General features: G+C 47.1%; 1 protein-coding gene across 1 annotated transcript in view; it reads right to left on the minus strand.

Moving 5' to 3' along the window:
• PPP5C (protein phosphatase 5 catalytic subunit) overlaps positions 1 to 13696 on the minus strand; it is a 951041-nt gene that overhangs the window by 611414 nt on the left and 325931 nt on the right. The window contains exon 4 of the mRNA XM_069644590.1: positions 1751 to 1872. Coding sequence (XP_069500691.1) covers positions 1751 to 1872 — 122 coding nt within the window. The remainder of the gene's footprint in view (positions 1 to 1750; positions 1873 to 13696) is intronic.

The raw sequence follows: 13696 nt of genomic DNA on the forward strand, positions 1-13696 counted from the left end.
TGGAGGCGGGGCCTCGAGAGAGTCCATTGACGACCTCGGCGCCGAGGTCTTCCTCGAAGACTTCACAGGTTCTCGCGGTCTCGAGGGCGTCAAGGACCGGGACCTGGAACGGGCATGTCTAGAGCGATCATCCTTGTCTAACCGGGACCTCGAAGGCGCCCAGTGGTCGCGACGACTGCTCGAGCCTGAAGGCGGACGAGCGATGTCCCTAGCACAGCCACGACCGGCGTCCTCAGACGGCGCGGATGGACCGGAGCCCTGCAATTGAAAAATCGCCAACATCTCCTTTCGGTAGGAATCCTATTCCTCAGGAGTGGAATGCTTGTTGGGACAAGCAACTCACCCACAGGCGGCGTCCTCGGAAGAGGACGGGGAAGGCGACCGATGACTACACTTCCTGGAGTGCCTTGAAGAAGCAGAGGAATGGAGGGACCGACTCCCAGACCGAGCACCCCAGGACTCCCGATGACGATGGAGTCGCCCCTCGAATCGTTCGTCGAAAGACCAGTGGAACGCGACTGGGGCTTGGCCACCTTACCGACCGACAGCTTCTTCTTACGCTCCCGCAAGGCCTTTGATGTGAGTGATTGGCAGTCGACACAGTCGTCCGTATCATGGTCCTCCCAAGGCACCAGAGGCAAGCGTCGTGCGTATCCGTCAGCGACATCTTGGACCCACACACCCCACACTTCTTAAACCCGGACCGCGGGGTGGAAGAAGCTGAAGACATCATACGATAGCAATGAAGAAACAGGTTCGAAGAACCAAAAGAACAGGATACAGTAGAATCTAGGCGCACCGAGATCTCCGAAGCGAACACGTTCGTGGAAAAAACGAAACTGAGGCTACGGGCGTCGTGCATCCTACTTATAACATCCAGTGACGTCGGTTCGACGGAGGCCCTAGAGGACAGCGTATCGACGTCATCGACGCAGGACTGAGACGCCAAACTATTTTCCAAAGCAGCACAGCTGTGGTGATTACCGTCATAGATATGGAATATGTCGGAGGGCCCAATCCCCTCGAAATATAGCTTACAGAAATCCACTTGTGCATATTATATTGAGTTTAGAGTGTAAGGGTCCATTCCGGGTTTGGACACAGGACGGGGGACGCTCTTGTTTAACATCCCGACACAGGCGTCCCTTAGTTTTGAGGAGGCAGGGAAACCCCTTTCAGAGTTGTGGTAGGTAGGATTCCTCCCAACCTGATTTTTTTTCAAAATAAAATTCTATAACCAACACTGAACACGCCACTGTCAGAGTCTTACTCTTGTCACTTACAGTCCATAATCCATATTCACATTCCTGATGCAGCCTTAAATGAGAACTGCATCAAGGAAAAACAAAACTACTCAGGCCTGCATGCCAGTAGCACAGCATCAAACATTCAGTCGCCAGTACAAATACGCTACAAAAGCTTAAAAAAAACCAGAGTGGAAGTATGCATGGAGGTAAACTACACAACCAGACTGGAAATAGACTAATAGTAGTTTCAAGTTACCAATGAAAGTAACCGGTCTTTTAAGGAAAACATAAGGGCACAGATAGTAGCATGTGTTGTGGATACCTTCCTTGCATGAACCAAATACACATTCTCACTTTGTAGAGATCAAGGATGTAACATTCTTATACTGCCACTATATTGGTACGGTGAAGATTTGGAAAAGAAGCTTTAACGGATATCCAAGTGTTTAAATAAAGTTGTAGAAGAGAGGGCTTAAAGAAGGTGAAGAGGTTGGAATAAATACCTGGTAAGCAAACTTTCTGTGCAGCTTCTTCTGGTCCTTGTACCATTGCATTAAATCAGTCATAAACTGCACCGTTACTTTCCCATCCTCCATCTTGGGACCTATGTATTCATCCTCGATTGCTGCAGCAGGACAATGAGCAGAATGATAAAAAAAAAAAAAAAAAAAAAAAAACATCCGTCAACAACACAGACAGGGATGAAGGCAGAAAGAACTACTAAATGAAGCATTAGGGGAGAAAGAGCACGAGAGAAAGTGTGTCAGATGCATGCAGCACAATCTAGAACTAACCAATTGAACGTTAGGGAAACCATCAGTGAGAAAAACCCAGCAATTTGAAGGGAAAATAGAATAGAGACCAGAATTTACCAACAAAAGTGAAGTAATTTACCTGTTAAAAGTAGTTAATCATATGGTCATCGGTAGAACTTTTGTAATAATTCCTGTGGGTTAGGTGGATGCACTTGAAAAACAAAAAAAAGGAAAAGAAAATATTCCTTTTCCCCTGGGAGAGGAACTAATTTTAACATATCCGAGTTCAGCATGCCTCTGAAAATGGAAATACCACATCCACAGCCAGACACATAATCCAATGTTTGCTTCCAGCTACCTTGGCACATGGATGGAGCCCATATCTGCTTGGCAATGGATTGTGATAAGATGGGGCGCATCTTGGGGCCTATCGTGAGCATCTTTCACCCATGCACTGCCAGTGTAGACGGCTACAGATATCCCACATGGTCTCTTGCAGGCATGCTTGAGTGAGGCCTGTTCAAATACACTAAAACAGCATGTTACAGCTGAAGTACTTGTGAAATAGGATACAATGTTAATAATGGATAAGAGTTCTGATGTCCCCCATAGAATGGGATTCCACATAAAGGAAAGTCCTTAATTGGGTAATCTCAAGGATGGTTCTGAGGAAAGTAGCTCTTTAAGTGGTTACTGCTCCACTGCCTCCAGAAATCACCCTCCACCATTCTTATAATGACAAGGACGATTAGGCTCTGCCTGACTGAGCTTCTCTCCGCTCTCGAGTGTCTCAGCCTTCACCCACAAACTGGTGGTGTGTTGAATGGGGGTCCGAGTTTTGAAAAGACAGGCAACTGCCATGTTTCACTCAGAGTTTAGCTACAAATCAACACCTCAGTGCGATATAGTAGTCAACGACTCTCCCCTCATGTATGGCTGTGCCATTCCTTGATAATGGAGGTTATGTTGATCACCGTATAAAATGAATGCACTATGCCCCCTTACCTCAGTTCCCCACTTTTCTCCCCCTGGGCTTAGCCTGCGAGAGGGAACATACACTAATGGGGAAGGCATAGCAAACAACAAATGCTTACCTATTTCTTTTATATTTCAATCTTTAAATAAAACCAAAAGAAGTCGGGCATTTTGGCAATGAATTGCTGCTGACCCAACAAAGCACTCTGCACCTTAGTCCTCACACTGAGAAACGTGACCGCATAATGCAATTGAGAACATGGACTTCAAAGCAGGATAGACTGGGAGGGCAATGAATCAATATGTGGGAGTAGAATCCCTAGAAAGACCATTACTGGTAAGTGATTTCTACTTCAATGGATTGCATTCTCCCGGGGATTTTTCATCTTGATAGACTCCCAAAGCAGTAATAATGCTGAAGGAGGGATGGAAGTCACCAGAAAACTCTGGAGGACTGCTCTACCAAAAAGTGCGTCACCCCCCAGGTCAAGTGCAAGCTGTAATGCATGAGGACCACGTTGCTGAGGTCTCTAGCCAGCACTCCCCTCTGAAAAGATGAGGTGGCTGCAACTCCTCTGGTAGAGTTGGAACCAAGTCCTGCTGGAACCGCCTTACCTGCGTACTAGTATTTGTATTTATTTGTTAATATAGCGCTTTATGCCAAAGTGCTGCACAATTGAACAACTTGGTACATGAAACATAAAACAATATAATAGTAGAAGCAAATTACAGTATGAATCAAACAAACCAGTAAGAAGAGCAATTAAACTGAAGGAAATAGGGAGAGAAGAGCAGTGGGAATGTGAGGGAGAAGGAGGAGAGAAGGGAAAGGGGTGAGAGTGGGGTAGTAGGGAGTGGAGGGAGGGAATCAAGGGAAGCAGAAAGAAAGAGGGGGCAGCGAGGGAGTTTCAAGGCGTGGAGTGGAGAAGGAGAGATTTAAGGGAGGTATGAAATGAGGAGAAAGTAGGAATACAACGAATTGAGAGGTAGGGAGTTCCAGGGGAGCTAGGAGCGGAAACGGGAGGGGGCACAAGGTGACGGAGGTACAGTGAGAAGGAAATGATCAGCTGAGCGAAGGGAGCGGGAGGGAGTGTAGAAAGAGGAGGGAGGAGCGGCAGAGGGGAGCAAGTCCATGTAGAGATTTGAAGACAAGGCAGAGAAAGTTAAATTTAAGTTGAGTGAAATGGCAGACAGCCAAGGGAGGAGGGGGAAGCCGAGATAGAGACGCGGGAGGTAAGGAGACAGAGGGTACGGATAGCAGAGTGGTAGACTTGAGAGTGGCGAGATGAGAGGTAGGTAGGCCAAAGAGTAAGGAGGAGCAGTAGAAGAGGCAAGAGAAGATAAGAGATTAGAAGTTTAGTAGCATGAAAGGTGAGAGATGGGCGGATTTTGTAAATATTGAAGAGGTGGTAGCGACATGCACGAGAAGTGAGATATGGTGGGAGAAAGAGGTAACTAAGACATGCATAATAATAATCGAATGAGAAGAACAAGTTACTTTCTTACCTTAGAACATTCTTTCGATGGGATGTTCCTCCAACGTATCCTTATCTTTGATGTTACCCATCCGTTTGCTGGCTTCGGAAAAAGATTTCAGTAGAGGGCGCTGTGCGTAGACGTCCCTCGAGTCGGTGTCCCTCGACAGCCTCTGTATCGGCGCCAACGTCATCATGCGTATAGACTCGCGCAGCGTCCGTTGCTCAGTTCAGTTTTGAAGCTTGAAATTACTTTGCATGAATTGGTTATTAACCTTGAAGGGTATCGGGTAATATTATCCCCATATATATGGTCGCCATATAATATCGCCGGGAAAAGGTTGGGGCATTATATTGGTGACCGTATATATAGGGACAGGGGCAGACAAAAAAAGAAAAAAAGGGTTTTGGGGTTGCGGGGGTGTCCCCCGCATGTTCCATGCCATAATGTCCCCACAAAAAACGGCAATTTTTCGGCAATATTTTTGCATGGCGATATTTTTGAGGGGACATTATTACATGGAACCCCTTGAAGGAGCGTAAACTGCAACTACAAGGAAAATTTTACTGCAGGATGGATGGGAGGGGCGATAAGGAATACGTTGGAGGAACATCCCATCAAAAGAATGTTATAAGATAAGAAAGTAACTTGTTCTTCGAAGGGATTGTGTCCTCCGACGTAGTCCTTATCTTTGATAGACTCCCATAGCAAGTATTGTAAAGAGGAGGCAGGAGTAAAATGAAATATTTCTCTTTAAGAATGTACAGAATGCAACACAGCTTTCCCAAATCTTGTTTCCTGACTAGAGGAGGAATCCAGGCTGTAAAATTTTGTAAAGGTATGTGCGGACGACCATGTGGCAGCCACACATATGTCTCCAATTGGAACCCCTCTTTGGAGATCCGAAGAGGCTGCGATACCCCTGGTTGAATGAGCCGTAAGACGTTGAGGAGGTTCTTTTCCTGCTAATTTGTAGCATTCTAGAATGGTTAAAATGATCCACCTTGAAATGGTCTGTTTCATAATTGGCAATCCTAATTTGTGCCCTGCGTAACCTACAAACAATTGGTCTGCTTGCCTTATTCTAGCAAAGCTGCTAATATAAAAAATCAAGGCACGCCTTGGATCCAGCCGGTGTAACTTCTCTTCCTCCTTCCCTGGGTGGGGAGGAGGATAGAAAGAAGGTAAGGTTATCTTCTGAGTAATGTGGAATTCAGATAGCACCTTTGGGAGAAAGTTAGGCTTCACTTGTAAAACAACCTTGTCTTTATGAAAGATTGTATGAGGAGGTTTGCAAGATAGAGCTTGTAATTCGCTCACTCTTCTGGCAGATATTCTAGCCACAAGAAAGACTGTTTTAAGAGTGAGAAATCTTAATGAACAGGAATGAAGTGGTTCAAAAGGAGCACCCATCAGACATTTTAAGACTAGATTTAGGTCCCATAATGGAATTTGAAAAGGTTTTGGGGGATAAACATTAGTTAACCCCTTCAAAACTTGAATTACCAAGGGTAATTGAAATATGAAGGCTCCTCAGCAGTACGCTTAAAGATTGACAGCGCTGCGAGATAGCCCTCGATTGTACCAATTTGAAGACCTGAATTTGCTAAGTAAAGCAAGAACTATAACACCATTGATGTATTGCATGAAAAGGGTTCAATATTCTTCTCTACACCAGCTGCAAAATTTGTTCCAACTGCAGCGGTATAAAGTTTTTGTTGCTGGCCTTCTGGCCAAAAGCAACACCTCTATGACGTCATCCGGGAGATCCCAATCCTTATATCTCAACCTTTCAGAAACCAAGCGTGAAGGTTGAGGGTTCTGATGTCTGGATGGAGAACCCGACCTCCCTTCAGCGAGAGAAGGTCCTCTCTTTGCGGAAGACGAATTGGAGGACAGGTGGACATGTCCAGAAGGTCCGGGTAACACGTTCTCCTGACCCAATCCGGGGCAATTAGGATCATGGCTTTCCGGAATCTTCTCAAGTTCCTGATCATTTGAGGAATGACAGGGACTGGAGGAAACGCATACAGGAGTGGGAACTCCCAGTCTACTACGAACGCATCCCCTTGAGCTCCTCTCGGGGGAAATTCCCTTGAATAAAACTGATCGCACTTCCTGTTGATGCTGGTGGCGAACAGATCCACCCGAGGGGTTCCCCAAAGGGAGAAGATCTCTTGACGCACTTCCTGAGCTAGTTCCCACTCGCGAGAAACTGCTCTGCCTGCTCAGAGCGTCCGCCGTCAAGTTCTTCTCTCCGGCTAGATGAACAGCCGATAGAGAGCGACCCTCTTGAATTGCCAATAACCACCGCTGCATCGCCTCTCTGCATAGTGGCAGTGACCCTACGCCTCCTCTTTTGTTGAGGTAGTGCATGGCCACTGTGTTGTCCGTCATTATCAGGACATTCTTTCACTGTACCGATGGCAGAAAAGCTTTCAGCGCTAGTCTGATTGCTCTCAGCTCTAACAGGTTGATGTGTAGTCTGGACTCCGATGGAGATCAACGACCGCTGATGGTCAAGTCGTTGGCATGGGCTCCCCACCCCGTGAGTGAGGCATCCGTGACTACTGTTATCTCCGGCCATGGTTGCCAAAACTGTTCTCCGTTCAAGATGTTCTCCCGACAGGCCCTCCATTGAAGGTCTCGAGCTACTCTGTCCGGGACTTGAAGGAGATCTGACATTCTTCCTGAGAATTGCGACCATTTGGTTCTTCGTGCCCACTGGAGGGATCTCATTCTCAGGCGAGCCTCTGGCTCTAGGAAGGTGCAGGATGCCATGAGGCCTAGCAACCTCAAAAAGTTGAAGGCTGGTGCTGCTGGGCATTTTGAAACTTGGTGACCATCTGTAGAATATCTTGAGCCCTCACCTCTGGTGGCGAGGCTTTTCCCAGGGAAGTGTCCAGGATTGCTCCAATGACTGGAGTCTCTGTGATGGTATCATCTGTGACTTCTTTAAATTGAGGGAGAAGCCCAGCTTGTGAAGGAAGTGGCAGACATAATCTAGCTGATCTGGGCTTGTTCCGAAGATACTGCTCTGATCAACCAGTCGTCCAGGTAGGGGTAGACGTGAATCCCTTCCCTCCTTAGACTTGCAGCCACAACCGCCATTAGCTTGGTAAAGACGCTCTGGGCGGAGGTCAGCCCAAATGGCAGAACTCAAAATTGATAGTGAGAATTGCCAATTGCGAACCTCAGGTATTTCCTGTGTTTGAGATGGATTGGCACATGGAAATAAGCATCCTGAAGGTCTAGAGATACCAACCAGTCCTGAAGCTGGAGGGTCTGAAGGATCTGAGAGAGTTACCATCTTGAACTTGTCTTTCCTTAGGAATTTGTTCAATTCTCGCAAGTCCAAGATGGGTCTCAGTCCTCCGTCGTCCTTTGGTACTAGGAAGTAGGGGGAATACCAACGTTTGTTCCTCTCCGCTACGGGTACTGGTTCTATGGCACCCTTCTCTAGCAGGTCTACAATCTCCTGCATAAGGAGCGGGTCTGGAAACTTCAAAGAGTTGCTCCCTGGTGGATGACTGAGGAATGTGTAGGAAGGGTAGGCGGTAACCTTGGGCAACTGTCTCCAATGCCCAAGCATCTGATGTAATAGCCTGCCATTCTGCCAGATGTTGAGTTAACCTGCCCCCTACAGGTGTCTTGTGAGGAGAGACCTCAGAGGGGTTTAGAAGCGGTTGACGCAGATGCCGAAGGTAAAGTGGCGCCTGCTGCTGCGGTTTTTGTACCTTTTCCCCGTCCACCACGGGTAAATCTGCTCTGGCCCCTTTGAGCTGGCTGTCCTCTGCCTTTTCCAAATGAAGAGTAAAAGCGAAAAGGACCTACCCCTCCAGGAAGCTCCTGAGGGACGATTCGGAGTTTGTCTGATTGCAGCCCCAAGGGATTTCGCTGCTGCCTTGGATGTCTAATTTCTCCAGGCTGTCATCAGCCTTTTTCCCAAATAAAGAAGTGCCGTCAAAGGTCATGTTCAGAAGTCTGGCCTGCACGTCTGGAGCAAAACCAGACTTCCGCAACCACGCAAATCTGCGGATTGTGTTACCTCATGATGCGGTCAGCAGAATCGATGCTGGTTTGGAGGGACTCACACATTGCATCCTTTCCATCCCTGATTATGTTTAAGAATGCATCCCTTTGTTCTCCTTCTGGAAGACAGTCAGCCGCAGATGAAGCACACTCCCAAAGTGTGTGGCTGAATCTTGCTAGCGTGCAAGTGGCGTTAATTGACTTAAGTGCCATGCTACATGCCGAAAATACTTTCTTTGACATAGCATCACATCTTTTATCATCCCTATCCTGTGGAATAGTAGGGTATGCTGACCTACTGTTAGATGAAGTTGCTGCCTGTACAACTAAACTCTCTGGAGTTGCACGCTTGCTCAGCTATTCAGGACCTGAAGCCGACACCCTGTATTTAGCCGAAAGTTTTTTATTTACTGCAGGGATAACTTCAGGGGTTTCCCAATTTGCAGAAATGTTTCTTTGTAGAGCAGTATGAAAGGGAACAGGGTCCTCCTGTGGACCTTTATCTAAAATAGCAGTAAGGCCATCCTGCTGAAAAGAAGGTGTAAAGTGTAGACCACCCCATGAATTCAATTATTGTGGCCATTAGAATCCTATAAGGGGTCTCAGCATGCTCTACAGAGTCTGGTTTAGCAAATTCTACTTCTGGAGAAGTATCTAAACCACTTGCCTCATGCAGAGAATCCTGAAGGTCTTTTAACCTGTTCTCTTCAGAGATTAATTCCTCTGGCATGGGTATTTTAGTCCTTTGTAAACCAAAAAGGTCTCATGGTCGGAATCCTCCCCTTCCTCATATATGGAGGACAAGGCTCTAAAGTAGTCAGATCTAGCATATGGTTTAAAACCCATTTCTAGAGCAGAGGGAGCCAAATTGGTTGTCACAGGTTGAGAAAACATTGAGGTTGTCGACGTGGAAGTAATTGGCTTCGACAATCCTGAAAAAGGCATCGAGAAAGTCTGATGGGACCTTGAGGCACTCGAGAGGATCGGAATCCTACTCTGCGTCATCGAGAATGTCGACGGCATCCTCGACGTCATGGTCGAAGCTCTCGATACCTCCACTGTCGTAGTGACAGTTGTAGGTTTGTCTTTTATCGGTGTCGAAGACGGCGTTGATGCAACCGATTTATGCGTCGAAGGAGCCTTCGACAAGGGCGTCGATGACGTAGATTTATGAGTCAAAGAAACCTTCGATGACGCAGTCTTACTGTTTTTACTCGAGGGTTCATGACTCTAGAGTAGCTTCCTTCGCCGGGATCAACGACTCGCAGCGTTTTGATCTTTCGGGTCTTTCACCCAAGGTATCACCTTTAGATGTCTCCGAGGGGGTCGAGGCCGCTTTGTCGAAGACGCTAAACATTTTTTTATGGAATTCCTCCCACTTAGCTGGAAAGCTGTGTTTCATGGGGCAAGTGACTCTTTCTGGGGAGGAAGAAGAAGAGGGAGATCAACGACGCCTCTTCTTGGAGTGTTTTGATCTCGAAGACTGAGGACCGCTTCGAGATCTTGAACGGAATGTTTATTTTGTCGACGAGGAGACTAATGTCTCGACTCAGCCGAAGAAACCTTCGAGGGAGTAGAAGTTTTAAAAATCTTACCTCTAACTTCCCCTTACGCTCCTTCAAGGCTTTTGCCGTCATGGACATACAGTCCTCGCATTCCGAACAGTGATGCTCCGACCCCAGGCACCACAAACAGGCCCTATGAGGATCCGTTAACGACATTTCCTTCCCACAGTCAAGACATTTTTTGAAACTGGACCGTGGAGTTGATGGTTCGGATGAAGAAGCCATCGTATTAAGATAATAATCTTCGAAGAATAAAAAGATTTTTCCCGAAGAAGAACAGAGCGTCACGTTTGAGGCCCACGAAGCGCGGAAAAACAGAACTGAGCAAGGGACGCTGTGCAAGTCTATTTATACACATGACGACGTCGGCGCCGATATGGAGGCTGTCGAGGGACACCGACTCGAGGGACGTCGACGCGCAGCGCCCTCTACTGAAAAATGCTTCCAAGGTCGGCAAGCTGGGATGGGTAACATCAGAGATAAGGAATACATCGGAGAACACAATCCCTTCGAAATAGTTTTAGTAACTTCTTGCTCCAAACTGGATTGCAAAAACGCAATAAACAAAAGTCATCCTTCCTGAAAAAAGACAGTTCTGGCCAGGTAAAAACTCAGCGCCCTCTTGGGATCCAATCTGTGGAGCCTCTACTCTTCCTTCAAAGGATGGGGTAGCCGATAAAACACTGGAAGATCGATGCTCTGGCTGGGATGGAATTCTGCAACCACGTTTGGTAAAATCACAGGTGCACTTGAATCGATGCAATGTCCTGAGAACCCAAGGGATGACTGGCAGCTGCTAGAACTGGGAAATCCATGGAGGTGAAAGACCCACTGCACCAAAAAGGGGCCTCAATTTCCACCACACCTCCCCCCTCGCTATCCTCCCCAAGGGGAAATTCCCCCAAACAGAACTGCTTGCACTTCATGTTTTCTGGGTGCCTACCAGGGTGAAAATCTTTGTAATTAACTCTGGGCATAGCTCCCACGCGAGACCGAGCTCAGCCTGCCATTTCCCGCCCGTCCCAGATGAGCTGCAGTGGCTGAGATGTTCTTCTCTAGCATCCAGAACAATAACTGCATGGCATCCTTGCAATGGGGTAGTGATTTCACGCCTCCATGCTTGTTGAGGTAGTGCATGGTGTGAAGGCATCATCAGGAAGTAGACAGAGTAAAGTTGGGGCTAGAACGTTTTAGTAAAATCACAATGCGGTTGGGATAAGACCTACCTTGCCCTTTGCCAAGTTGGGATCTCCCTACCTAAATAAATCCAAGGATAGTACGAGTCAGGAAGTCCAAAGTAAACGTGTCTGTCCAAAAACTAGACTTGCTCGCACATCTATTCGTTTAAACTGTGTAGGGATGTCAGCTTCAATTTAATAAGTGTTCAAACAAAGGTTCAGAGCTTCTTTCGGCTCTTGGTTGGAAAGGGGTTTTTCTTCCCAAGGATTCCAAATAGTTTAATGTCAATTCAAAGGGGTTCCCTTCCCCAAGTTTGCAAGTCTTTCACTGCTTTCACAACAATTCCTCTGGATTCTTCCCAGCTTTCAGGCTCTTGGCTCCTTCATCAAAATCATAAAGTTCAACCCTAAGTTCACACAAAGCACAGACTTTTCTGTATATGCAATCATAGATTTCGATGATTCAAGTGGTTTCTCTTGAGTGGGGTGTACTCCTAAGCACGGTTGTCGGACCACACAGTCAACCCATTACAGGTCACGCAACAGATTGGCTTCCTTTTCACAATTGTACCACCACTGCTTCAGCTCAACAGTGGTATCAGCCTTCTATTCTGGCATCCTTTTCCAACATGTGTCTTGCCACTATTCACTTGTTGAAGTATTACAACCTTTTCATAGTTTTGCCACAACTTGGACAATTCCTCTTTTCCTTATGGCTTTAGTTAATGCTTGCTTTTTCTCAACTTCAACACTTCACAGTTAATCATTCATTACAGATTCTTGCTTTCTTCAGTTTATCCAATTCACACTTCCTTTGCATCGTTTTCCTCACCATTCCACGGATGTGGCATTCACTCTGCACTTTCACTTGGTTCGGTATTCTAATTGCTTTTCATTTATCTCGAAAACAATGAAATGGCAAATGACCAGTTCACTCTCCTGCTGAGAATGTGCACCCTGCCAACTGGTTTCTCATTCATTTTCAACTTTACAGCTTCTCTAGCCCTTACACTGCCTTTTCAATTGCTTTACAGTTCTGTATTCTTAAACCGCATCTTTCATAAAGTTAATCAACCTTCAAACCATCGTAAACATCCAGCATCTGTGTTTTACCTTTCCGAAGTGGCAATCAAATTGCCTCTGCTTCCCTTTGCTCACTTGCGAGCGTTTTGACTTTTCTACAGCTTCCCGACTTTTCTATAGCTTCCCGGAGTCACACAGCCTCACTTGGATCAACAGGGACGCCGTATTCAGGTGCCCTTCTCTGGTCTGGTTGTCTCTTTGTTGCTGCTCCCAGCTAGGCAGGCCTGTCTTCTCAAGTCTCCGACACCGCAGGCTGTTGGAGAGGAAGTCCCCCCCCTTGACTCCTGAGTCTGTGCTTTCAAAGTAGCCAGAAGCACGCTGCAGCATTGGCCGATTTCTGCAATCACTCTTTTGCCAATGGAACTTTCCACTCTCCTCTAAAGCACTCCCTTGTGCACTCCCTCCTTAAGATTTTGTCTGTTGATCCTTCCTCTCCAGCAAACTACCGGCCAATCTCCTTCACTCAGGCTGCCTTCCCTGGGCCCACTCCCAGCGCCCTGCTGCAAGGCAAAAAACCGTGGTGTCATCTTCCACTCCATTCTCCTTCTCACATCACAGTCCTCTCCAAGAGGTCAAACTACCAGCTGCACCTCCTCAGAGGTATTCTTTCTTTTCTCACATTCCCACAGAAGCTCAGTCTCCAGAGCCCTTGTTCGCTCTAGGATGGACTACTGCAACAGCCTCTTTCTAAAACTACCTGCCTCTACTCTTAGCCCTCTGCAACTAATCCAGAACAGGACTGCAAGACTGGTCCTTGGCCTCAAGCCTAGGGATCGTATTGCTCCAGCCCTGAAATCTCTCCACTGGCTCCCGGTGGCTGCAATGATCAAGTTCAAGACCCTCTTAATTGTCCACAAGGCGTTCTGGCACCAGGGACCACAGTATATCCAACTCGCTCTTCCTAAGCACTGTCCTTTTCGAGCCCTTCTCTTATGCCAAACTCTGAGGGTCAGAAACTTTTCCAGGCAGAGATTGGAGGGGGTGGGTAGATATCTCCTTGGCTGGTGCCTCCCTCTGGAACAGCCTCCCTGCCTCTCTCAAACTTGAACAGGACCACCCAAAGTTCTGGAAACAACTCAAGATTTTACTTTTCACTTCTGCTTTCTCCCTCCCTTGCTGATGTACTTGCCTGCTGCACCAACTGGTCACCTGTCCAATGGGGTACCAGGCTCCCTCATGACCAGTAGCCCCATTCACTGCCTCCAGTCTTAACGTGCACTTAAGGACTATCTGCAACCCTACAGTCCCCTGCCTTCATCAACTTACTCGGCCACCCCATCTGCACTTGAGCTCTGCCCGACTGCACTTCCTCCCTCCTCCCCCCTAGCACTTCTCTCCTTGCACTATCTGAATGACAAGGCCTAGTAAGATAGTTTTTTGTACTC

This window comes from Ambystoma mexicanum, chromosome 2p (genome assembly GCF_040938575.1).
Source record: "Ambystoma mexicanum isolate Mex_15411 chromosome 2p, UKY_AmexF1_1, whole genome shotgun sequence".
NCBI classification, from domain to species: Eukaryota; Metazoa; Chordata; class Amphibia; order Caudata; family Ambystomatidae; genus Ambystoma; species Ambystoma mexicanum.